This window comes from Neopsephotus bourkii, unplaced genomic scaffold, assembly GCF_033783945.1.
Source record: "Neopsephotus bourkii isolate Nb327-2 ecotype Australia unplaced genomic scaffold, CSIRO-AGI_Nbou_v1 NB_1132, whole genome shotgun sequence".
Lineage (NCBI taxonomy): Eukaryota > Metazoa > Chordata > Aves > Psittaciformes > Psittacidae > Neopsephotus > Neopsephotus bourkii.
In genome coordinates, this window is record NW_026901618.1 from 61,523 (window position 1) to 80,220 (window position 18,698).

The 18,698-nt window shown below is 41.0% G+C and overlaps 1 protein-coding gene across 3 annotated transcripts in view; it reads left to right on the top strand.

The window, feature by feature from the left end:
* Nucleotides 1–18,698, top strand: part of OSBPL10 (oxysterol binding protein like 10) — a 135,291-nt gene that overhangs the window by 26,872 nt on the left and 89,721 nt on the right. Inside the window, exon 1 of one of the 3 annotated variants that reach the window (XM_061362631.1) lies at nucleotides 2,722–3,097. The exons of 1 other annotated variant lie outside the window; for it this stretch is intronic. In XM_061362631.1, coding sequence (XP_061218615.1) covers nucleotides 2,802–3,097 — 296 coding nt within the window. In that variant the 5' untranslated portion in view covers nucleotides 2,722–2,801. Of the gene's footprint in view, nucleotides 1–2,721; nucleotides 3,098–3,120; nucleotides 3,194–18,698 lie in introns of those variants that run through there. One more of the 3 variants, XM_061362633.1, reaches the window with a different exon arrangement.

The window sequence follows — 18,698 nt, forward strand, 5'->3', positions numbered from 1 at the left end:
GCTGTTTTTTGCACTTGATTCTAGTTTTAACTATGAGTGAATGAGAAGGGATTCTGATTTAAGAAGATACCCAGTCACACAGATCCCAACTCAGAGAAGTGGTGGCTATTTATTCCTGTGTTTTCTACCCCATCTGTTAACTAGCTTATAACCTGTAAGGGGACTTCCTATATTATCCTACCACAGTAATCCTTCTAGCAGCAGTTAAAAATGTTTTGGGATTTTGGGGACATGGTATACCTACAGCCCATTGTCCCTCTCATTTCAGAAACTCCCTGATGAGTGCCTCACTGTCACTTGAGTTTTATTGTATACGAAGATGCAGAAAGGCATCTCTATACCTGTGTAAGATGCTTTCTTTTCCTGACATAATAATCTCCCAGTAAATTCTGTAGAAGACAGAAAAAAATTACATTCACTACCTATAATGTAGAAAGTATATAGGTAATGTGTTGCAGTGGCTAGGGTGATGACACTGTTATTCCATTAAATCATTTTGTCCCACTGTTCTGTGCTATCATTGTTAACTGATTACGAAGAGAAGTGATCTCATCCTTATCTCTAGTGAGCAGGATCTGAGCTTTCTGAAGGATTATGTTTTGTTTGTCCCAATGTCTTCTGAAAACTGTGGTAATGAGAAGTGGTGTAGTTGAGCCTGAGTATGAAGATTTTCAGATCGTGGTCATGGAGTTTCTTCCCATAGTTAACAGTGGAACACTGTTCCATTGAATATCTCAAGTAACAGCTCTGACTTGGAAAAGTAGTTACTCTAAGTTATTTTGTTCTAAAAAATAACCGAGTTAATAATCTTTGCCTGTACTGCAAGAGACATGCATTAAATGTTCCACCAATGAAATACTACATTAAAATTCAAGTTTCCAGACTGCACTGCCTCAGTATTAGCTAAAAAGTGAGAAGTTTAACCATCAAAATCCAGGATCAGGTTGCCCAACATTTCAGCTACCCAACCACAACGCATATGGTATGATTTTCCAGAGAGAAAACTGGAAGAAGTGAAGTTAGGAGCCCTCCTCTCTATTCTGATTTATATGGGGAATACAGACCTCTAGCTGTATGTGGATTAGGACAGTTTGAGTATCTTCTGAGGTGTAGAACACAGGGAACACAAGATACAGACTGTACACAGACTGTAAAACTTTCCAGTTTCAGTGGGTTTAAAGCATGAGAGATACTTTCTTGTGATTGTTCTAAGCCAGCTGCCCCATGGTTCTTGTTTCATGAGAAACATTGTTTTGTACACTGGTTGTCTCTTTTCTTTTTCTTTATGGCAGCTGATATTTTGCCATAGACTCTCTGAGCTCCTCTGTATTTCAGGTCTCCAATTATTAAATGACAACAAGAATAAACACATCTCTAGCATGCTGTGAAGAAGCATATTGTAACAGAACTGAGGCACTTGGCTAATGAAGCAAGGATCGCCATTAGAAGTGATTTTTGGATATTGAAGCACACAGCTTTGTAAAGAGCTGACTACAACGACCTGCTTAGCTTTTTACAGTTATGTGGAAGTTGCATATCTTGTTCTCAGTTGTGACTTAACCCACAATGGTGTTTTTTCCAAAGTCTGGGTAAATGACAGGACTGATGATAGGGATTGTTGGTCAGTGAGAAACTAACATGAGCCAGCAGTAAGCACTCGCAGCCGAGGAAGCCAACCATATCCTGGGCTGCATCAGAAGGAGCATGACCAGCAGGTCAAAGGAGGTGATTCTGCCTGTCTACTCTGCTCCCGTGAGACCTCACTTGAAGCATTGTGTACAGTTCTGGTGTCCTCAACATAAAAAGGACATGGAGCTACTGGAACAAATCCAGAGGAGGGCCACGAGGATAATCAGGGGACTGGAGCACCTCCTGTATGAAGACAGGCTGAGAAAATTTGGGCTTTTCAGCCTGGATCTGCATAGAGACCTCAGAGTAGCTTCCATTGTCTGAAGAGGACTACAAGGATGCTGGAGAGGGACAATTTATCAAAGACTGTAATGACATGACAAAGGGTAATGAGTTCAAACTTGGAACAGGGAAGATTTAGGTTAGATATAAGATAGAAATTCTTTACTGTGAGAGTGTTCAGAGACTGACACAGATTGCTCAGGATCTGTGGCTGCCCTATCCCTGGCAGGGCTCAAGGCCAGGTTGGACAGGGTTTAGAGGAAACTGCTGTAAGTGGAAGGTTTCCTTGCCCATGGCAGGAGGTTGGAACTATCTGGTCTTTAAGTCCTTTCCAACTCTTCCCATGATTGTACGGTATGGTATGTCGATATACATTATGGGCAGCAGCATATGTTGTGCATTGGGCACAACTGCCATGCTCCTGACTGCTGGGCACACCACCGGCCTCTTGGTTTGTCCCCGGTGCGGACACTGCCCAGTGCCAGTGCACTGCTGCGTGGGCAATCCAGGCCTTGGTGTCACGCTCCGAGGTAACGCCAGGACAGCGATGCACCCCATCCCGTTCCGGTGCCACGCTCTGCGCTCTGGCGGGCTCACCTTCCGTGTCCGCTGGCCCTTCGCCTACACAGACTGGGCAGTCCCCTTTGCTGCGTGCCGCCCGGCTGCCGCCACTAGGGCAGCGGCCTGGCCCGCCTCGGCTCGGGCTGGCGGGAGGACTCCGGCTGCCGTCCCACTCGCCCCAGCAACTCGCGAGGAAGCAGCGCGGCGCTTCCCTCGCCTGCCGCGGCCCGGCCCCTTCTCCCTCGGGCACCGCCCCTCTCCGCGCCGCCTGTGAATCAGGGCTTTGCCGGGCACGGGCGGCAGGCTTCTAGCGTGTGCTGCGGGGCTCCATGGAGAAGGCGGCTGCGGTGAGCGAGGGCGGCAGCAACAGCAGCAGCCGCAGCAGCAGCCGCCCCACATCGGCGGGCTCGTCCCCCTCGTCCTCCTCCGCCAGCCGCGGGCTGCCGGGCCGTGCGGCGGCGAGGCTGGATGGAGGCGGCGGGTGTGGCGGCGGCGGCAGCAGCCCCGGCTCGGCGGCGGTCAGTCCAGGGTGCGCGCAGGCGCCCGGCGGCGCCCGGCGGCGGGAGCCGGTGCTGGAAGGGACGCTCAGCAAATACACCAACCTCCTGCAGGGCTGGCAGAGCAGGTAAACCGCTGGGCCCAGGGTCCTCACCCCCAGTCGCCCCCCGCCACAAGATGGTGTCCGGGCAGCCGCCGCCCCTTCCCCAGCCACCGCGGGCAGGTAGGCCGGGCTTTGTCGCCATCTCTGCCTGAGCCCAGGCGCCTTTCCGTTCCGCTTCCCTTCCTTCTGTGGTGTTTGTCTTCCCAGCCGAAGGAGCGTAAGGACCGGGCGGGGGCAGCCCGGTGCTGGCGGGGGCAGGGGAGAGTTAACGACGTATATGATAGTCTCCCCGCTGCGTCCCGTTTTTAAGCTCCTTTTCTATCACGTTAGTTTTCTGTGAAGTTATCTTGGATAACTAAAGAATGAAAAACTGGGTGAGAGTCTCCCAAAATAAATGGGGAAAAAAATGATACGGTCTGAATTATTATTGCAGTTACCTGTGTGTTCCTTAAGATCCCTTCTGTTGCTATATCCTACCTGTTTAACAAGTCTTAATTTATGTTGAGAATGGTGACAGGCCTTGGTCCTGCCATTTGTTGGGTGTGGATATGCTGACATGCATCTGTGGAAGTCCCTGGTTTTGAATCTAGCATCTTGGTGTAAAATTGTTCATGGAGTTGAAGCCCAGACTCTGCAGTTAAAAATGCTGTATTGAGATCTATTGAAATTGAAAGAGAAGCAAGTGCTATAGAGAGACCATTTACAGGACTAGTTACAACCCCCTCTGCACAAACCTTTAAAAAACAAACACACACACACACAAGCCTGCCAAAACCTGCTGTTGCTTATATTAAGTGATCCCAAGCAGTAAGAACACGGGCCTGGCTGGGATCTTGGTGTCGTGAGAGTAAAGAATTTGTAAGTGACAGAGTTAAATTGTACAAATGCCAGTGATGCTATGGTGCTGACTCGTGTGGGGCTAAATCAGTGGTAGGAGTACTACAGCAGTACTTCCTGGAAAGTTTAAGGAGCTGGTCTTACTCCATATGCTGGAGGTGTGCCAGTTGTGAGTGATAATGAATATGTTTGGTATGGTTTGGACACATGCTTACCTCCATAGAAGTAGACTGCTTCAGTGTAGATGCAGAGAAGGCCCTTTACTGACATTCAGTTACTGCAGTTCTGTGCTAGATTCACATTACACCTGTCTGTTGATTTATGTGGTCTTCCTGTAGTTTTCTTAAAAAACCAAATAAACATGTCTTAACACCTAAAATGTAGGACTAAAATGCATGACTAAAAATTAAAAAAACCCTACATCTCTTTTTGTAGAAATGGTGACTCTTTACTGTGAGTGATTTTAAGGGTTGCTTTCATGTAATCTGATGAAATTACAAATAAGTCATTGCTTGTGAATCTTTGAATCTAGAATTACCTGTTAGTTGTATTTGGGAGCAGGTTAAATATTTAATAAGGCTGACATATAGCATGTATAATCTGTATGTCCAAGAAACTTAGCTTTTTTCCATTACGTTTTCAGGGAAAAGTCACTTAGTTGTGTCTGTTTATTTTTAGCAGTCTTTTTCTAATGCTACTTTATTGTACTTTGTCAGTTGCCAATTTTACTTTCTGCTAATCTGTCTGAGCAAGTGGTTTATGATGACACAGAGCTTTTATGCTAAATGACTTAGAGCAGTTGATGTCATCTACCTGGACTTGTGCAAAGTGTTCAACACTGTCCCACATGACATCCTTGTCTCTAAATTGGAGAGACATCAATTTGATGGATGGACCACGCAGGGGATAAGAACTGGCTGGATGGCCGCATGCAAAGAGTTGGGATCAATGGCGCAATGGCCGTCTGGAGACCAGTAATGAGTGGTGTCCCTCAAGGATCAGTGTTGGGACTGGTCTTGTTTAACATCTTTGTCGGTGACATGGACAGTGGGATTGAGTGCGCCCTCAGCAAGTTTGCCAATGACACCAAGCTGTGTGGTTGGGTTGATACACTGGAGGGAAGGAATGCCATCCAGAGGGACCTTGACACGCTTGTGAGGTGGGCTGATGCCATCCTCATGAAGTTTAATCATGCCAAGTGCAAGATCCTACACCTGGGTCAGAGCAATCCCAGGCACAGCTACAGGCTGGGCAGAGAAGAGATTCAGAGCAGCCCTGCGGAGAAGGACTTGGGGGTGTTGGTTGATAAGAAAATGAACATGAGCCAGCTTCAGTGTGTGCTTGCAGCCCAGAAAGCCAACCGTATCCCGGGCTGCATCAAGAGGAGCATGACTAGCAGGTCGAAGGAGGTGATCCTGCCCCTCTGCTCTGCTCTTGTAAGACCTCACCTGGAGTATTGTGTGCAATTCTGGTGTCCTCAACATGAAAAGGACATGGAACTGTTGGAGCAAGTCCAGAGGAGGGCCACAAGGATGATCAGGGGACTGGAGCACCTCCCATATGAAGACAGGCTGAGAAAGTTGGGTCTGTTCAGCCTGGAGAAGAGAAGGCTGCATGGAGACCTCATAGTAGCCTTCCAGTATCTGAAGGGGCATATAGGGATAATGGGGAGGGACTCTTCATTAGGGACTGTAGTGACAGGACAAGGGGTAATGGGTTCAGACTTAAACAGGGGAAGTTTGGATTGCTATAAGGAGGAAATTGTTTCCTGTTAGGGTGGTGAGGCACTGGAATAGGTTGCCCAGGGAGGTTGTGAATGCTCCATCCCTGGCAGTGTTCAAGGCCAGGTTGGACAGAGCCTTGGGTAATATGGTTTAGAGCAAGGTGTCCCTGCCCATGGCACGGGGGGTGGAACTTGATGATTTAAGGTCCTTTCCAACCCTAACTATTCTATGATTCTACAGTTCTAACTTGTTTATTTATTTACTCGGCTCTGTTGATGTCTTTATCTGTTGTTTGGGATAGGGAATCTGATAAAAGTTCTAAACAGAACAGCTGAAACAAGGTTTACAAAAGTTGCTCTTACTATGTAAGATCCAATAAATGAGTAGTGATCTTGTAGGTTGAGTGTGGTTGTCTGCTTGACCATCTGAGTATCTGTTATGGAGTGTGTTTTCTGTGATTTGGAGCTCAGTCTGTAAGAGTTGCTGAGTGACTTCATAGCTGGCACCTGCAAATCAACCCAGAGTGTATGTGTTACTGAATGATCATACAAACTGGTTCTGAGTTTACTTCGTCTGAACAAACACAAGATTGTTTAACCACATGATCAATACTTGCAGATGGTGTGAATATAAGTAAAATGGAAGAATAAAGTAAAAACTGACAAGAGTTAAGCAATCATGGATTTGGTATGTGCTTCTTTAAAGTTCCTTATCCATTAACCTGAGCAATTTAAATGTACTTAATGTTAGCTTATGCTATGTGGTATTGAAGTTGAAGGGCTTTCCTAGGTTACCCAGGACTTACTGTGCAGAGTAGGCTCCACAAGTCTAAGGAAATTACTGTTATTTGAATTATAATAATTTCACTTTTTTATCAATTGTTCTTTAACAGGTATATGAAAGATAGTTTAGATGAGGCAATTGAGTGTGAATACTGAAGCATAATACTGCATTTAAAACCATTAACTGAAGTAATTGGAAGGCCTCAAATTCAGTCAATCTGGAGAGCTCTATTGCTTCCTATTTTCAGAATTTCTGAGGGTTTCTTGTTGGTTACTAAAGAAATCTGTTTGCTCTGCTCTAGCAGGTCAGGAACAATCTGATCTGGAAATGAGTGAGGTGTTTCTTCATCATTATAACTAGCAGAAGGAAATGCTGGGTTTTTGTTTGGTTATTTTGGGGCAGTTTGTTGGGTGATAAAGGAGTTGAGGGGCCTGGGCGTCTAGACAGTTTCCCACCAAAGTCTGTAACTTTCTGTGGATTTACGAAGGCATGAGTGCAGAGAGTGGAACTTAATCTAAAACACAGATCCTTTGACATAAGAACACTTGTGTCTGGTCACAGACACTGGGGCACCTGACTGTCTTCACATACAAAATTACAAGTAATTATGTTCTCAGAATTGAAGTACTGCAAGGAAGCATTTCTGCTGGGATTTACTTGTTCTGTGTGTGTGGGAGGGTAATAGCTTGTATTATAAGTGGGAGTTGCGTGGTTGGATGGACAGGTATGTCTGTAGAAAAATCTCACGCAAAACCTATTTGGCATGAATTAATTTGATATTAAGGAAAAGCTTACTGCCTATGGCATTATTACTGTTTTTTAATAGATCCGTAAAGCGCTCTAAAGTCTTAAAATTCCATTTGACCAAAGTAATGTGAATTTCACTTGTGGTCTGCCTCCCCCTTTTCCTTGAAAATGTTTTTAGCACTTCTGGAGTTTTGTCCTGCAAGTGTGTATGAGCCCTGAATCATCTGCTTTGGGCTGGGGCTTAAATTTGGCTTTGTAACAGCTGATGGTAGTGGTGATTCTTTTCTGAGTTGAACTGCTGTAAGTTGTTTTGTAGCCCAGGTGTTTTCTAAAGCATTACTTTGCCATAGTCCTCTTTCAGGTGAGACATGTATTGTGTTACCAGCCTGCATGAGTTGTGCCTGATGGCTGGCCACCACCAAGCTCCTTTTGGACTGTAGTTGTATAGGTATACCAATATAAATGCTGGGGAGAAGTCTGTCCAAGAGAAATAAACTGTTTCTTAACATAGAATTAATCATACTGTCAGGATGCTAACAGTAGACAGCATCTTTAGAAGGAGAAATTAACCAGGTGCTTATTCAATATTTGTGAAGTTTGCTGAAATAGGATTTTTTTTTTGTTCTTACTAGAATCAGATTAACACCAACCCCTCCACTACATCATCTTTTTGTCTTGGTGTGTTTCTGGCACATCTACATGGTGCTTTGTGTAGCGTTGTGATACCCTCTAGGATTTCCTTTACATTTTGCTGTTGAAACTTTCTCTCTGTAAGTGCCATTAATGATCACTTACAAAAAGAAAACAAATTTTAAAAAGAAATCTCCTTAAGTGAATATCACTACTTTCTTTGCAGGAAAATTAGAACTTTCAGTTAAGATGCACTTTGCCTTTGTTTAGTTAGTGGTTGATTAAACCTAACTGGTTTAATCACAAACTGGTTGATTTAGTTTGAACAGCACTTGCTGTTGCCTCTAAACCAGCTCTGTTGGGAGAGTGGAGAAGGCTGTTCAAACAGCGAAGTCAAAGAAGGAATTGTAACAAGGTGATGAGAGAGGTTGAGAAATCCATCATTCCTTACCCTTCAGTGATGCTTTCAAGAAACATTTGGAAGAAGGCAACTTTGAATCTCAGGCTGAAATTGAAAAGGCCTAAGGAATTGGTTTGCACTCTGGAGATGTGGATTCTGGTTGGGGAGCTGCCATGGACATTTCTCTTGTCCCCAGGCAGGTAATGAAAGTTCTTTGTTACTCAGCTGCTTGTGTCACATGATGTCAGGGCTGCTTATGCCTATACAGAGGATAATCTAATAATCTAATGCATAAGATTCTTTATGATAATGTAGGAAAAATCTGTTTAAAACAAGTGACACTTGGACATTTTCACTCAGGGAGTATATTTGGAATTTGCAAGTGCACTTCAGAGCTCAGAGGCAGTCTTGTACCAGAGGGAATGAAGTGACAGACGAAATAGTGTGGTCTTCCTTTCACCCAGATGTCACACTTAGCTTTCAGACAGTGAAAAGAAGTGGCAGTTGGCACCAACACCGAGGCACTTATCTAGGTTTTGTTATTACTAGCTCATTTTGCTGCTAGCTTTTTGAATGGTGATTTCTGTGCTTAGTAACATGGTGATAAATGCTGTTAGAGGAAGCGCATGTGCACTTGCTGGCTCATTTAAAAAAACCCACCAGTTTATGAACATGGATTTTGTTAAAGTAGAAGAAGTGACAGTAAGTTGTTAAGCTAAGTAATGTGGCTGGAGTCTTTTAATGAGTATGTAAGAAAAGTATTCAGAAGATTTCCGAGTCATTTTATATTTAAAAACAACTGTGTAATAAGAAGAATGTATTTGGGCTTTAGCTTTTCCTAATATTCTTACTTTGTTTTTTCATGACGTATCTAAAAGGCTGACCTTCTGAGTGAAAAGGATGCTAAAAATGCTGTAACTGTTCATTTATAATGTAAAATTATATTTGTTAAATATGTATTATGAATGCTGAAATAAAAAGTATTGAATTTGGTTCGACTAAAAATGCCTGAGTTTCTTTGGTCCTAATACACTTCTGCAATTTTGTTTTCAGTTATCTTGGCATTGAGCTTTAGATCTTGTAGTCTTGTGGATATCTTACTGAGATGGTTGGTTACTGTTTGGAACCTAATCCAGAGAGGCAAGTTTGCTTAGTATTTAATTTAATTTAAAAATTTATCAGTAAACACTGTCTAAATGCTACTGCATTTCTCTTTTCCAAGACAGCAATTACTAGGTAATTTGAAGAATATAGGTCCATAACTACTCAGTTCTGTAGCATGTGCCATAGAATTTGTCACGGTTTCTGTTCCACCTAGACTTGTGTTTCTCATTGGTTATCTGAGATTTTTTCTTATAGTGACAGAGGTTTCTGCTCTATAAATTTGTCAGACTTTAATCACTACTTAAAAAAATTGCCTGTTGTTCTTAATACATGTCAGACTTTGACTTTTCATTGAATCTCATTATGCTGGTTGTATATAGTCTGAAGATAACCTCTCTGTGTGTGGTCTTTTTGGGCTGGCTAGTTAAAGTTTGCCTGTATTTGAAGTATTTAGACCCATGCAGTATTCTTGCTGCAAGTCAGATCTGTTTAAAAATTTTCTCATAGTTCTGATTATTATTACTTGTTTTTTCAGTTTTTTTCTTCACATGTGGACACCAGAACTGTGTACGCTTTCAGTTGTGCTTGCACTGGGTATCAAATACCCAGTGTTAACTTCCCATTTCCTCTAACATAGTATTCCCTACTTAGAAAGTTCAAAGCATACTAGTTTGTTAGGCATTCATCATTATTTTTTTTTGGAAAATAGGTTGCTAATTTTGCCTCGTAAGTTTATCTGTTAGTCTGATAACACACAACACTGGGACCTCCTGCTCCGTGTGCCTCTTGTGTTCTCCAGATAGGTATCTTTGTAGCAACACTCTTTGTTATTTCTTACTTGCTTTGCTTAAGCCATCAGTGGTGCAATGCCCTGGTGCTTGTTATGCTGTTTTCTATGATATCTAGTAACATATGACATAGTACTGCCAAAATGAGTGCCAGAAGTGTCAAAATTAAGAGTAGCACTTTACTATCCTTTTTTTGGACGGGAAGGTGATAAAAAGGAGTGCTGTGGGAGCTGCCACCCTGCAGTGCACTCTCTCCACAGGCAGCATGTTCTTGCGTATCCCCAGTGATATTTCTTGGTCTTTCTTATAGTATGTGAATTCCCTTTCTTGAGAGGCTAGAAATAGTAGTTAAATATTTGTTTGCAGAACACATTTTTAAAATGTAGTTGTGGAAACTGATTATTAGGTGGAAGCATTACTTGGACAAAATAATCAGTAGATTTTCCTTACCCTAAATTTTTGTGAGTCAGTCTTTTTCCAGGTAAATCCTCTACCTTGCAATTATGAGATTTTTGTCTCTAGATGCATGATTTTATTTTGATGGTATTGGAATGCATGTTGTTTGCTGATGATAGCTGATTTTCATGTCATCAGCAATATTTGTGGAATTTTTTTCCCTATTTAGGTCATTGCTGAGCATTCCAAAGCCAAGAACTGGTTGCCAAAAAGCCCTATTAGAAACACATTCACTCAAAGATCCTCATTTGAGGCTGGCTTCATCTTCTGTTTTTCAATGCAGTTAATCTGTCTTGTTCATTTTTTTAATTATGCCTAAAACTCAGTGCTGCCTGCACTAGACATTGCTTCAATGCTGTTAATATTCTGAAGCAAATTTGTGGTATCAGAAGCCCAGCAGCTTTTCTGGAGGAAGTTTCGTTTTAGTTAATTATCTTGCTTCAGATATCTTCTGTTTAAAAAAGGTACTGTATCAGCCATCCTGTTATTTTATTGAGCATTGGGTAGGCTGAGATGCCTATGTAATTAACTAGACTCTTGAATTTATACTTAAATACTTGCACAGTGTAGTTTCCTTCAGTTTGGGAACTTTCCCATTGTTTTTGGTGGAAAGGAGCTAGATGCACCAAGTATTGATGAACTGTAGCGTTTTGAATCACTCATTGTGTGTTTGTTGAAACCTAACAGTTCTGCTGATAGTAGTTTTCTGATGAAATTACAGTGTAAAATTTGAAGGGCTAATCTGCAAAGTAAGAGGCAGGTTTATGTTGATACGTAGTATTAGTTGCTTGCTGCTTGTTTCAGGAGCCTTCTACAGGCTAAATGAAGTAGCTATTGTGTATCTCTTAGACCACTTAAGAGCACTGTCCAGGTGTACCTGTACAGGTGCCTTAAGGTATTTGACTGGAAAGGCCTTAGGCTATTAGTTGGATGGTTGTAAGCTGAAATCCCTAAATTAAGAGTTTTTGTAATTTTGAACAAGTTACTACTACAAGTTCATAGATTAAGTACATATTTCTTATTGACCTAGGAAAGGGCTTTTCTTCAGCTACCCAGCCTTGTGCAGATTACCTGTTGCAGTGTGAAGAGTTGAGCATTGTCAGGTTCCCAGGATTTTTTGCAAGATAGGTCAGTGATCATTATTTGGTTTGCTTGAGAATGGGCTTGGAGCACAGTTAAGAATTGTGATGGTACAACCTGTCTAGGTCATTCAACAGGATATTTAAAAGTAGTGCATAAATATAAGGGGCACTGTATTGATAAAGCTTCTGTGTTTACCTTATATACAGGATTGTGAACCACACTGCCACTTAGAGCTATATTGGTGGCTACATCTTTCACTGAAATAGGGTCATGCTTTTATGTAAGGGACACATGCACACTGTGGGAAAATCTTCACACTGGAGTCAGACTAGTATGCTTAACCCTCACCAGGAGAGGGATATGTTTGTTTTTCTAGGTCTGGAATATGGAGAAACCCTTCCTAGTAAAAGGAGAACAGTTTAAGCTACTGCAGGCAAGATGAGGCATTCTGCTATTATGCTCCTTGAGTTTATAAAATAAAAAAAGTGGGGGGAAGAGTGAAAACAGCCAATTTCTTGCCTTTTTCCTGAGGTGGCAGGAATTGAAGAAGACTTGTGTGAGGTTACTCATGTTGATAGGAGGAAGATAATGACATTGATCATGAAAAAGGTACTGATGTGTAGGCAAGATGGAGGAGAAAAATGTGTTATTCGTTGCTGCAAGCATTTGGCGTTTTGCACTGGCACAGAAACCTCTCTTGAATGTTTTTTTTTTGTGCCTTATTGCAGTAGGGTTTTTATAGAAGCTCTGATATAAGGAAAGCAAGTGCCTGGAAAACATAAGATTAAAATACTTTTAACTTAACTTAGGTCTAAGATAGAGAACAACATTTGTGTTGTAAGTCAGACTGGTGTGATAACAGAATTTACTAGTTTTACTAACAAGAGTGAATTACTTCTTTCCATCCTTCTAATGAGTGAATTATTTCTTACCATCCTTCTAATTATCAGTTTGGAGAGAGTGGCTCCCAAACATCTGCTAGCTTATGATACTCCTTGTCTGCCCATCCTGTTCTGCTTGCAGTAAATTCTGTATGAAGGTCACACTGTTCTAAATCTTTGCCAGCTATCAGAAACTTGCAGGTATGGCTGGTTTCATCTAGCGTGATTACTGGGGCATCCAACTGTGACAAAGGTGAAAAGTGCACCGTGAGGAAGACTGCTTACTTCATCTTGAAGACCCCTGCCCACATGAGGAAGACTACTTACTTCATCTTGAAAACCCCTGCCCATGACCATCGGAGGGCAGTGTGCAAGCGCCAACAGGGAGGAGACTTATGATAATGAGTACCTAAACTAATTGTAATATCCCTGCCTGCTTTCTCGGGAACCTAATGATTATGCATGTTTGTGTGTAATAAATATCTGCTTGCTTAACCCCTCAGTATGCAAGTTAGGAGGAGCAATCCTCCTTGCACCCGGAGCTGTAATAAACATACCTGCCTTACAACTCTCTCTTGAGTTGTAGAGTCTGATTTTGTGCTTCAGCTGCTGCTCTTGAAAACAGAGTAAAGCTCCCTCTCTTTTTCTCTCTCACCTGGAAGGTTTGCCTTCCACACCGTAAGGTGTAGTGTAGGTTTTGTCCTTTTTTTCTTATTGCCTGTGTTTTATCTTACCTGGTTATTAGGCTTTGATTTTGTGACTGCTGGGCTCATGTGCCAAATTTTATCTTATTTGTATTATGCAAGTGCAAGGAAAGGTCGTTTTGCAATAGAAAAAAGGAGAAGAACAAGGAAGAGATGTAGAATTGTGGGAGAGGTTTAGAAAAGGAATTAAATCCTCTGCAGGACTGGTGGATGGAAAGGGAAGAAACAGAGGAGAGAAGTATGATACTGAAGACAGGGTAGACCTATGTTACTTTTTAGAAAGATAAAACAGGAAGTCTTATAACATGAATTCAGAATGAAGTCTTAGCTACCCAAGTGAGATAATTTTGCTGATATTATTTTTAATATTGTCATTAAGAATGGCACATGAGAATTAGGAAATGAGTACTTCCTAAATTGCAGAATGCATAGTGCAGTGAGGATTTTTCTGGTTTTCCTTTCTTCCCTGATCCACCTTCTGTAGCAGAGCTCATTTCAGACTAGTGGATGACTGATGTGAATAGCAGCCTGAGCAAGCTACTGACAGTGTCTGCCTGGATATATACTATATATGCTATATGCTAGACTTACCTTTATGTGGGAATTCAAGCATATTCAAGCATATGTGATGATGGAACTGCCTTCCTGTTAAAGGTTTTACGTATCGTTTCTTTACTTTTGATCAGAACAATGAGGACCTGGATTTTTGTAGAACAGCGTTTTTAGAAATATGTATACTTACAAAGCTGCAGCTTAATGTATAAAGACCTTTGGAAGTTGCTTGCAAATGTAAATACACTTTCTTCAGAAGGATTATGGCTAATATACTGCATATCTCAAAACATACTGGTGAAACCACCCTCTCATAGATTCTGTGGAGTCTCAACGTATGTTTCTGAGAAACAGTGTTGACAAGAAGCTTTGTTGTGAAGATGGGTGCGTATCAACTGTCAGGGTAAAGACCAAACAGAAACTTAAACTTATCATTTCAGTCAATGACTTGATAGTCTGAGGAGTAAAGGCAAGTCAGACCCTATTGGACTGCAAAATATTGGCACAGAGAGCTGAAAAGTTGCAACTGTCATAAGATGGTGCAGCATGTAAGAGAAATCTGGTTTCTGCAAAGCTTTGTGTGAACTATTTGAGGTGGAGAGATGGAAATGAGGCAACAATCTGATCTATTGACCCGTACTTTGTGTATCATATTTGGTTTTGCATATGATGCATAAAGAAAATCCTTCACTGTCTTGGATATGTTCATTCTTTCCAAGCAGGAACTTTTAGAATATGGACTGAAAACCAAAATTTACAAATTCACAAGTTAGGAAGAACAAGCATAAAGGAAAACATAAAATTGAGAACTTCAAAACTTCTCAAAGCAAGACTTTAACTTGCCTCTTGCATTTGTTTTTATTCTGTGTGAATATATATTAAAAATCTGTGCTGCCCACAAAAAATGTCATTAGTGTAACATGGTTCACAGCCCCTGGTATGTGAGAGTGGAATGACTATTACTTGTTGAAAAGGTTCTGTCGGTGAAATAATATTTTAAATGAAACTTGCGGCTGGAAGAAATACCAGCATTCGTGTGGTTCAATTTTGAGAACCTATATGATAAATTATCTGCATTTTGAAATTGAAAATAACAGCTGCTGTAAACAGTAAAACACAGAACAAATTTTAAACCAAATGCTTTATTCAATCAACTTGCACAAGAATTACTGTCCAAACAGATGTGTTCAGAAAGCATTTGTGTCCTAGAAATTATCAGGTAGTTCATATATTCATTTAGAACATATCACCATAATTTGTGTCTGAAACAGCTATAGGGATCATCCCTTCAGTGAAATATGTAACAACTAGATTGGAGTGAAGGGAGAATGAAGAACTGGTTTGAGGACTGCTGCCTTCTATGTCTTTCTCTACCTTCAAATTACCTTTAAAATTTTTGTGTTGCTTTCACAGGTGGTGATCAGTTCTGTTATTACATGCTTCTTCCACTTAAGTTATATGAATAAAGTACATACATCCACAAGCCAAAAATAGATGTAGGTGAGGTAGATATGGGAAAAAAATTGAGAAGCCAGGTTCTTGAGTCCAGAAGCATTATAACTCTGATGACCTAGACTGATGAAGACAAGCGCACTTCAAATGTTTAAGGTGTTTCAGACTTTTACTGGTCTGTTTTGTTAGAAATACTAATAGTACTTTGAATACACTATATTATATTTAAGAATATCCTTCTCCTTATCAGTATCACAATATGTTATTCAGCAAAAAGTACAACACTTTCTAAAACTAAGTTGTAGCCCCACTGTTCTCTTTTTTTTTCTTTTAGACTTTTAACATGTTTAAAAAAGCCCCAAGTTTTATTTTTTGTCTGAGAATACCATAGGTACTTCACAAAATTTGAAAAAACCTCAGCCGTGATGCTTACACTACTGAGGTTAGAGAAAGAGGTGCTTTATTAAATCACTGCCAGGTATAATGGCAATGTGTTGGCCTTTCGTTTTCCTTCTCTTGGTATAAAACTGAGATCCACAAGTGATTTTCATTGATTACAAGGTAGTTTTCAAATCTAAACATCAATCTTTCAGTTTACAGGGAGGTTATTGTATCTTGAGATCTCTTATTCCTTGATGTTTTTAGCTGTGGACTAGAAAATAACACTGAAGAGTTGCTGGCTTCTAGCAATGATTCTTGCTGAGGACAAGACCTTGCAAAACAAGGATGAACTATGAAGGTCTGGCAAAAAAGTCAGTGAACTGTGATGCAAGCTCTATAAAACATTGCTGACTCAAGGCAGCTAATTGAAAATTTATGCTGTAATATCCATTGATGGAATGTGGTTGTGCTTTGAACCTCACTGGATTGCATTATTGTAATGCAGTACAGTCAGTATCCTTCTCTTGGTACGTTCTTGTTCTGAAAAGATTGGCTTCATCAAAATAGCTTCTGAATATTGAAAAGATGTCAACTTGAAATCTAGTTGATGTAAAAATAGACCAGGACTAGTTTTGGATATACTTGAAACTTTTTCTGCCATTTTTTTAAAGATACAGTATGAACTATGTAATACTTGCCAGTCCTTAACATAATGCTTACTGAGAAAATAAATTACATAGTACAGTAATATTTATTAATACAGTTACTTCCTGTTGTAGAAGATCTCTGTAAGAATTCCATGGATTTATTTTAAACTGACTATGCAGTCATGATATACTTCCCTTCCGTGTCCACCCTTCTATTGCCAGTGCCTCTATTCTGTTTGGTTCAAGATTTTTTGGTCATCCTAAGGCATTTTTGTAATTCAGTATTCTGTTTGTAAACTACAGCTATAATTGAGGCAAGTCCTGTCCAGTTCAGTCTATGTATGCATTTTATTTAATGCTTACAAGTCTTCATACAGTATGTCTGCAATTGTTCCACACCCTGTAAATGCGTTTAGTGTGCGACGTAAATTCATCATTGGAGAGACAGTGAGTGCAAGGGATCTGGAGGTTGCTGCTAAAATGTGTGGCCCATGTTTTTTGTCTTCTAGCTTTGTTTCTGGGAGGGCTTTTTGATCTGAACATGCCTTTGAAGTTTATTGCAGAATATCCTCTTCTCTGAAGTCCCAGGTTGCACTGGCGTGGGGAGGGTTGGTAGTTTTCCCCTCCTGATCTTGGGGTGGTTCTGTGTAGCTGTATCTCTTTGCTCCTGGATGAGAAAAAGACAGCCGGAGACTGGAATACCAGGAACTTTTAATTTGTTGGTTTTCTTCTGTCATTAAATAAGTTGCTAACAGGACTTCTCATTTTCCCCCTAGTTGTTAACATTTTGATTATAAAAACCCTAGTGAAAATGTAATTATGCTGGGAAAATAATTACTTCACTCATAGTCTTACCCTTATTTTTTAATTAATATACTAATTTAAATTTTATAGTCATAAGGAGCTATGAGAACAGCCAGTGCCTTCAGGCAAAGCTCTCAGATGTGAGTATAAAGGTGAGAATTGGTTGTGGACAATAAGCAGTTGATAATCTGTCTGTTACGACAGCCTTGTTCAGCTGTTCTGTCTTTCCCAGGTGGTCAGAGGTTCAAATTGCAAGTTTCATTCTGCTGCTTTCCAATATTCTGGTGCTTTTCCAGCCTTCCATGCTTCATGCTGCTTACAGGGCACAGGCGGGTGATACCTGCATTTTGGGACACTCCAGGGTGTTTTGTTGTGGTGGTTTCTGATGCCTGCAGTGACTGTGACTGTAAACCAGTCATACTGGTGTTAGTTGTGGAGCTAAACTGAACTGATCTCAGGCCCTGGGCCCATTGCTGGAAGATAGGTTGCACGTATGGCATACCTTATTTCATTCAGTGTGGTGGTTTAAATGTTGGCCAAAATAAATCCTTTAATACATACTGCATTTTTGCTGTACTTTGGACTGAATGCTGGCGGGTCATTCAAAACTAGGCAGAGCTCAGGACCCCCTGTAGCACACTGTGTACCTTTCGATATGGGAAAAATACCGGAAGAGTTCCCTTGTGATTGGCCTTTGGAGAAGCATCAGATGACTCTGAAAACCCATAGGAGGCTTAAATGGATGCTCTTTAGGCACAGAGGCTCTGATAGGGGTCCCACGAGTTGTGGGAAATAGCTGGACCTTCTAAGCAGGTTACAGGAGCATAAAACTGTTAGCTTTATAACTTAGGTTCTTACCTCTTCTCTGTGCTGGTTTTTAAAATGAAAGAATTAAAATCTTGAGGAAAAGGGCTGAAAAGATGCCAGATGCAGTAGTCTTCCTCCTCCAGGTGCTGAACGAACAGGTTGGCAGTTGAATACGAAGCTTTTCTGTAGTATCAGATAAATGCTATGAATCCACCTGTCCTCGTTTCCGTGTTCTAAGGATCTTTCTCCTTTCCCATTTATTTTCTTTGGGTTTTGATACTGTGACAGCAAGTGTAGGGGTGTGAAAGGAAGAAGAGAAGAAAACATTTGAAAGTAAGGAGATTTGGTATGAAAATGTTACATGCACTAAAAATCAGAGATGGATGAGCTGTGACCCCAGGTTCCAGAGAGGAGGCTGATGACATGAAGCCTTTTTGGGTTTTGCTCCCCTTGAGCTTAAAAATAGATTTTTCAGAAATGACATTTGAACAGATTGAACACAAGAGGTGTAGAATAGGTATTTCAACTGAGGGAGCTGGAAAGCTTAATGGAACTGTCAATACAGAGAAAGCAGCAGTATAGGAAAAAATGCAGTGCAGTTTCTCACAGATTGCCTATTTGGGATGGTGTCAGGACATCAGGAACAGATGCCTGAGGGACTGAAAATACCTACTTCACTCATATGGAGTTTTAACTTCCATGAAATAATTCCCTCAACCAGATTTAATTATTAGAATGCTGAATTGCATGATTTCTTAAAAGGAAAAGAACAGAATTACAAAACTGGAAATGTGGAAACTTAGTTCTGAAATGTGAAACTTAGCTCTGGAAATGTGAAAACTAGT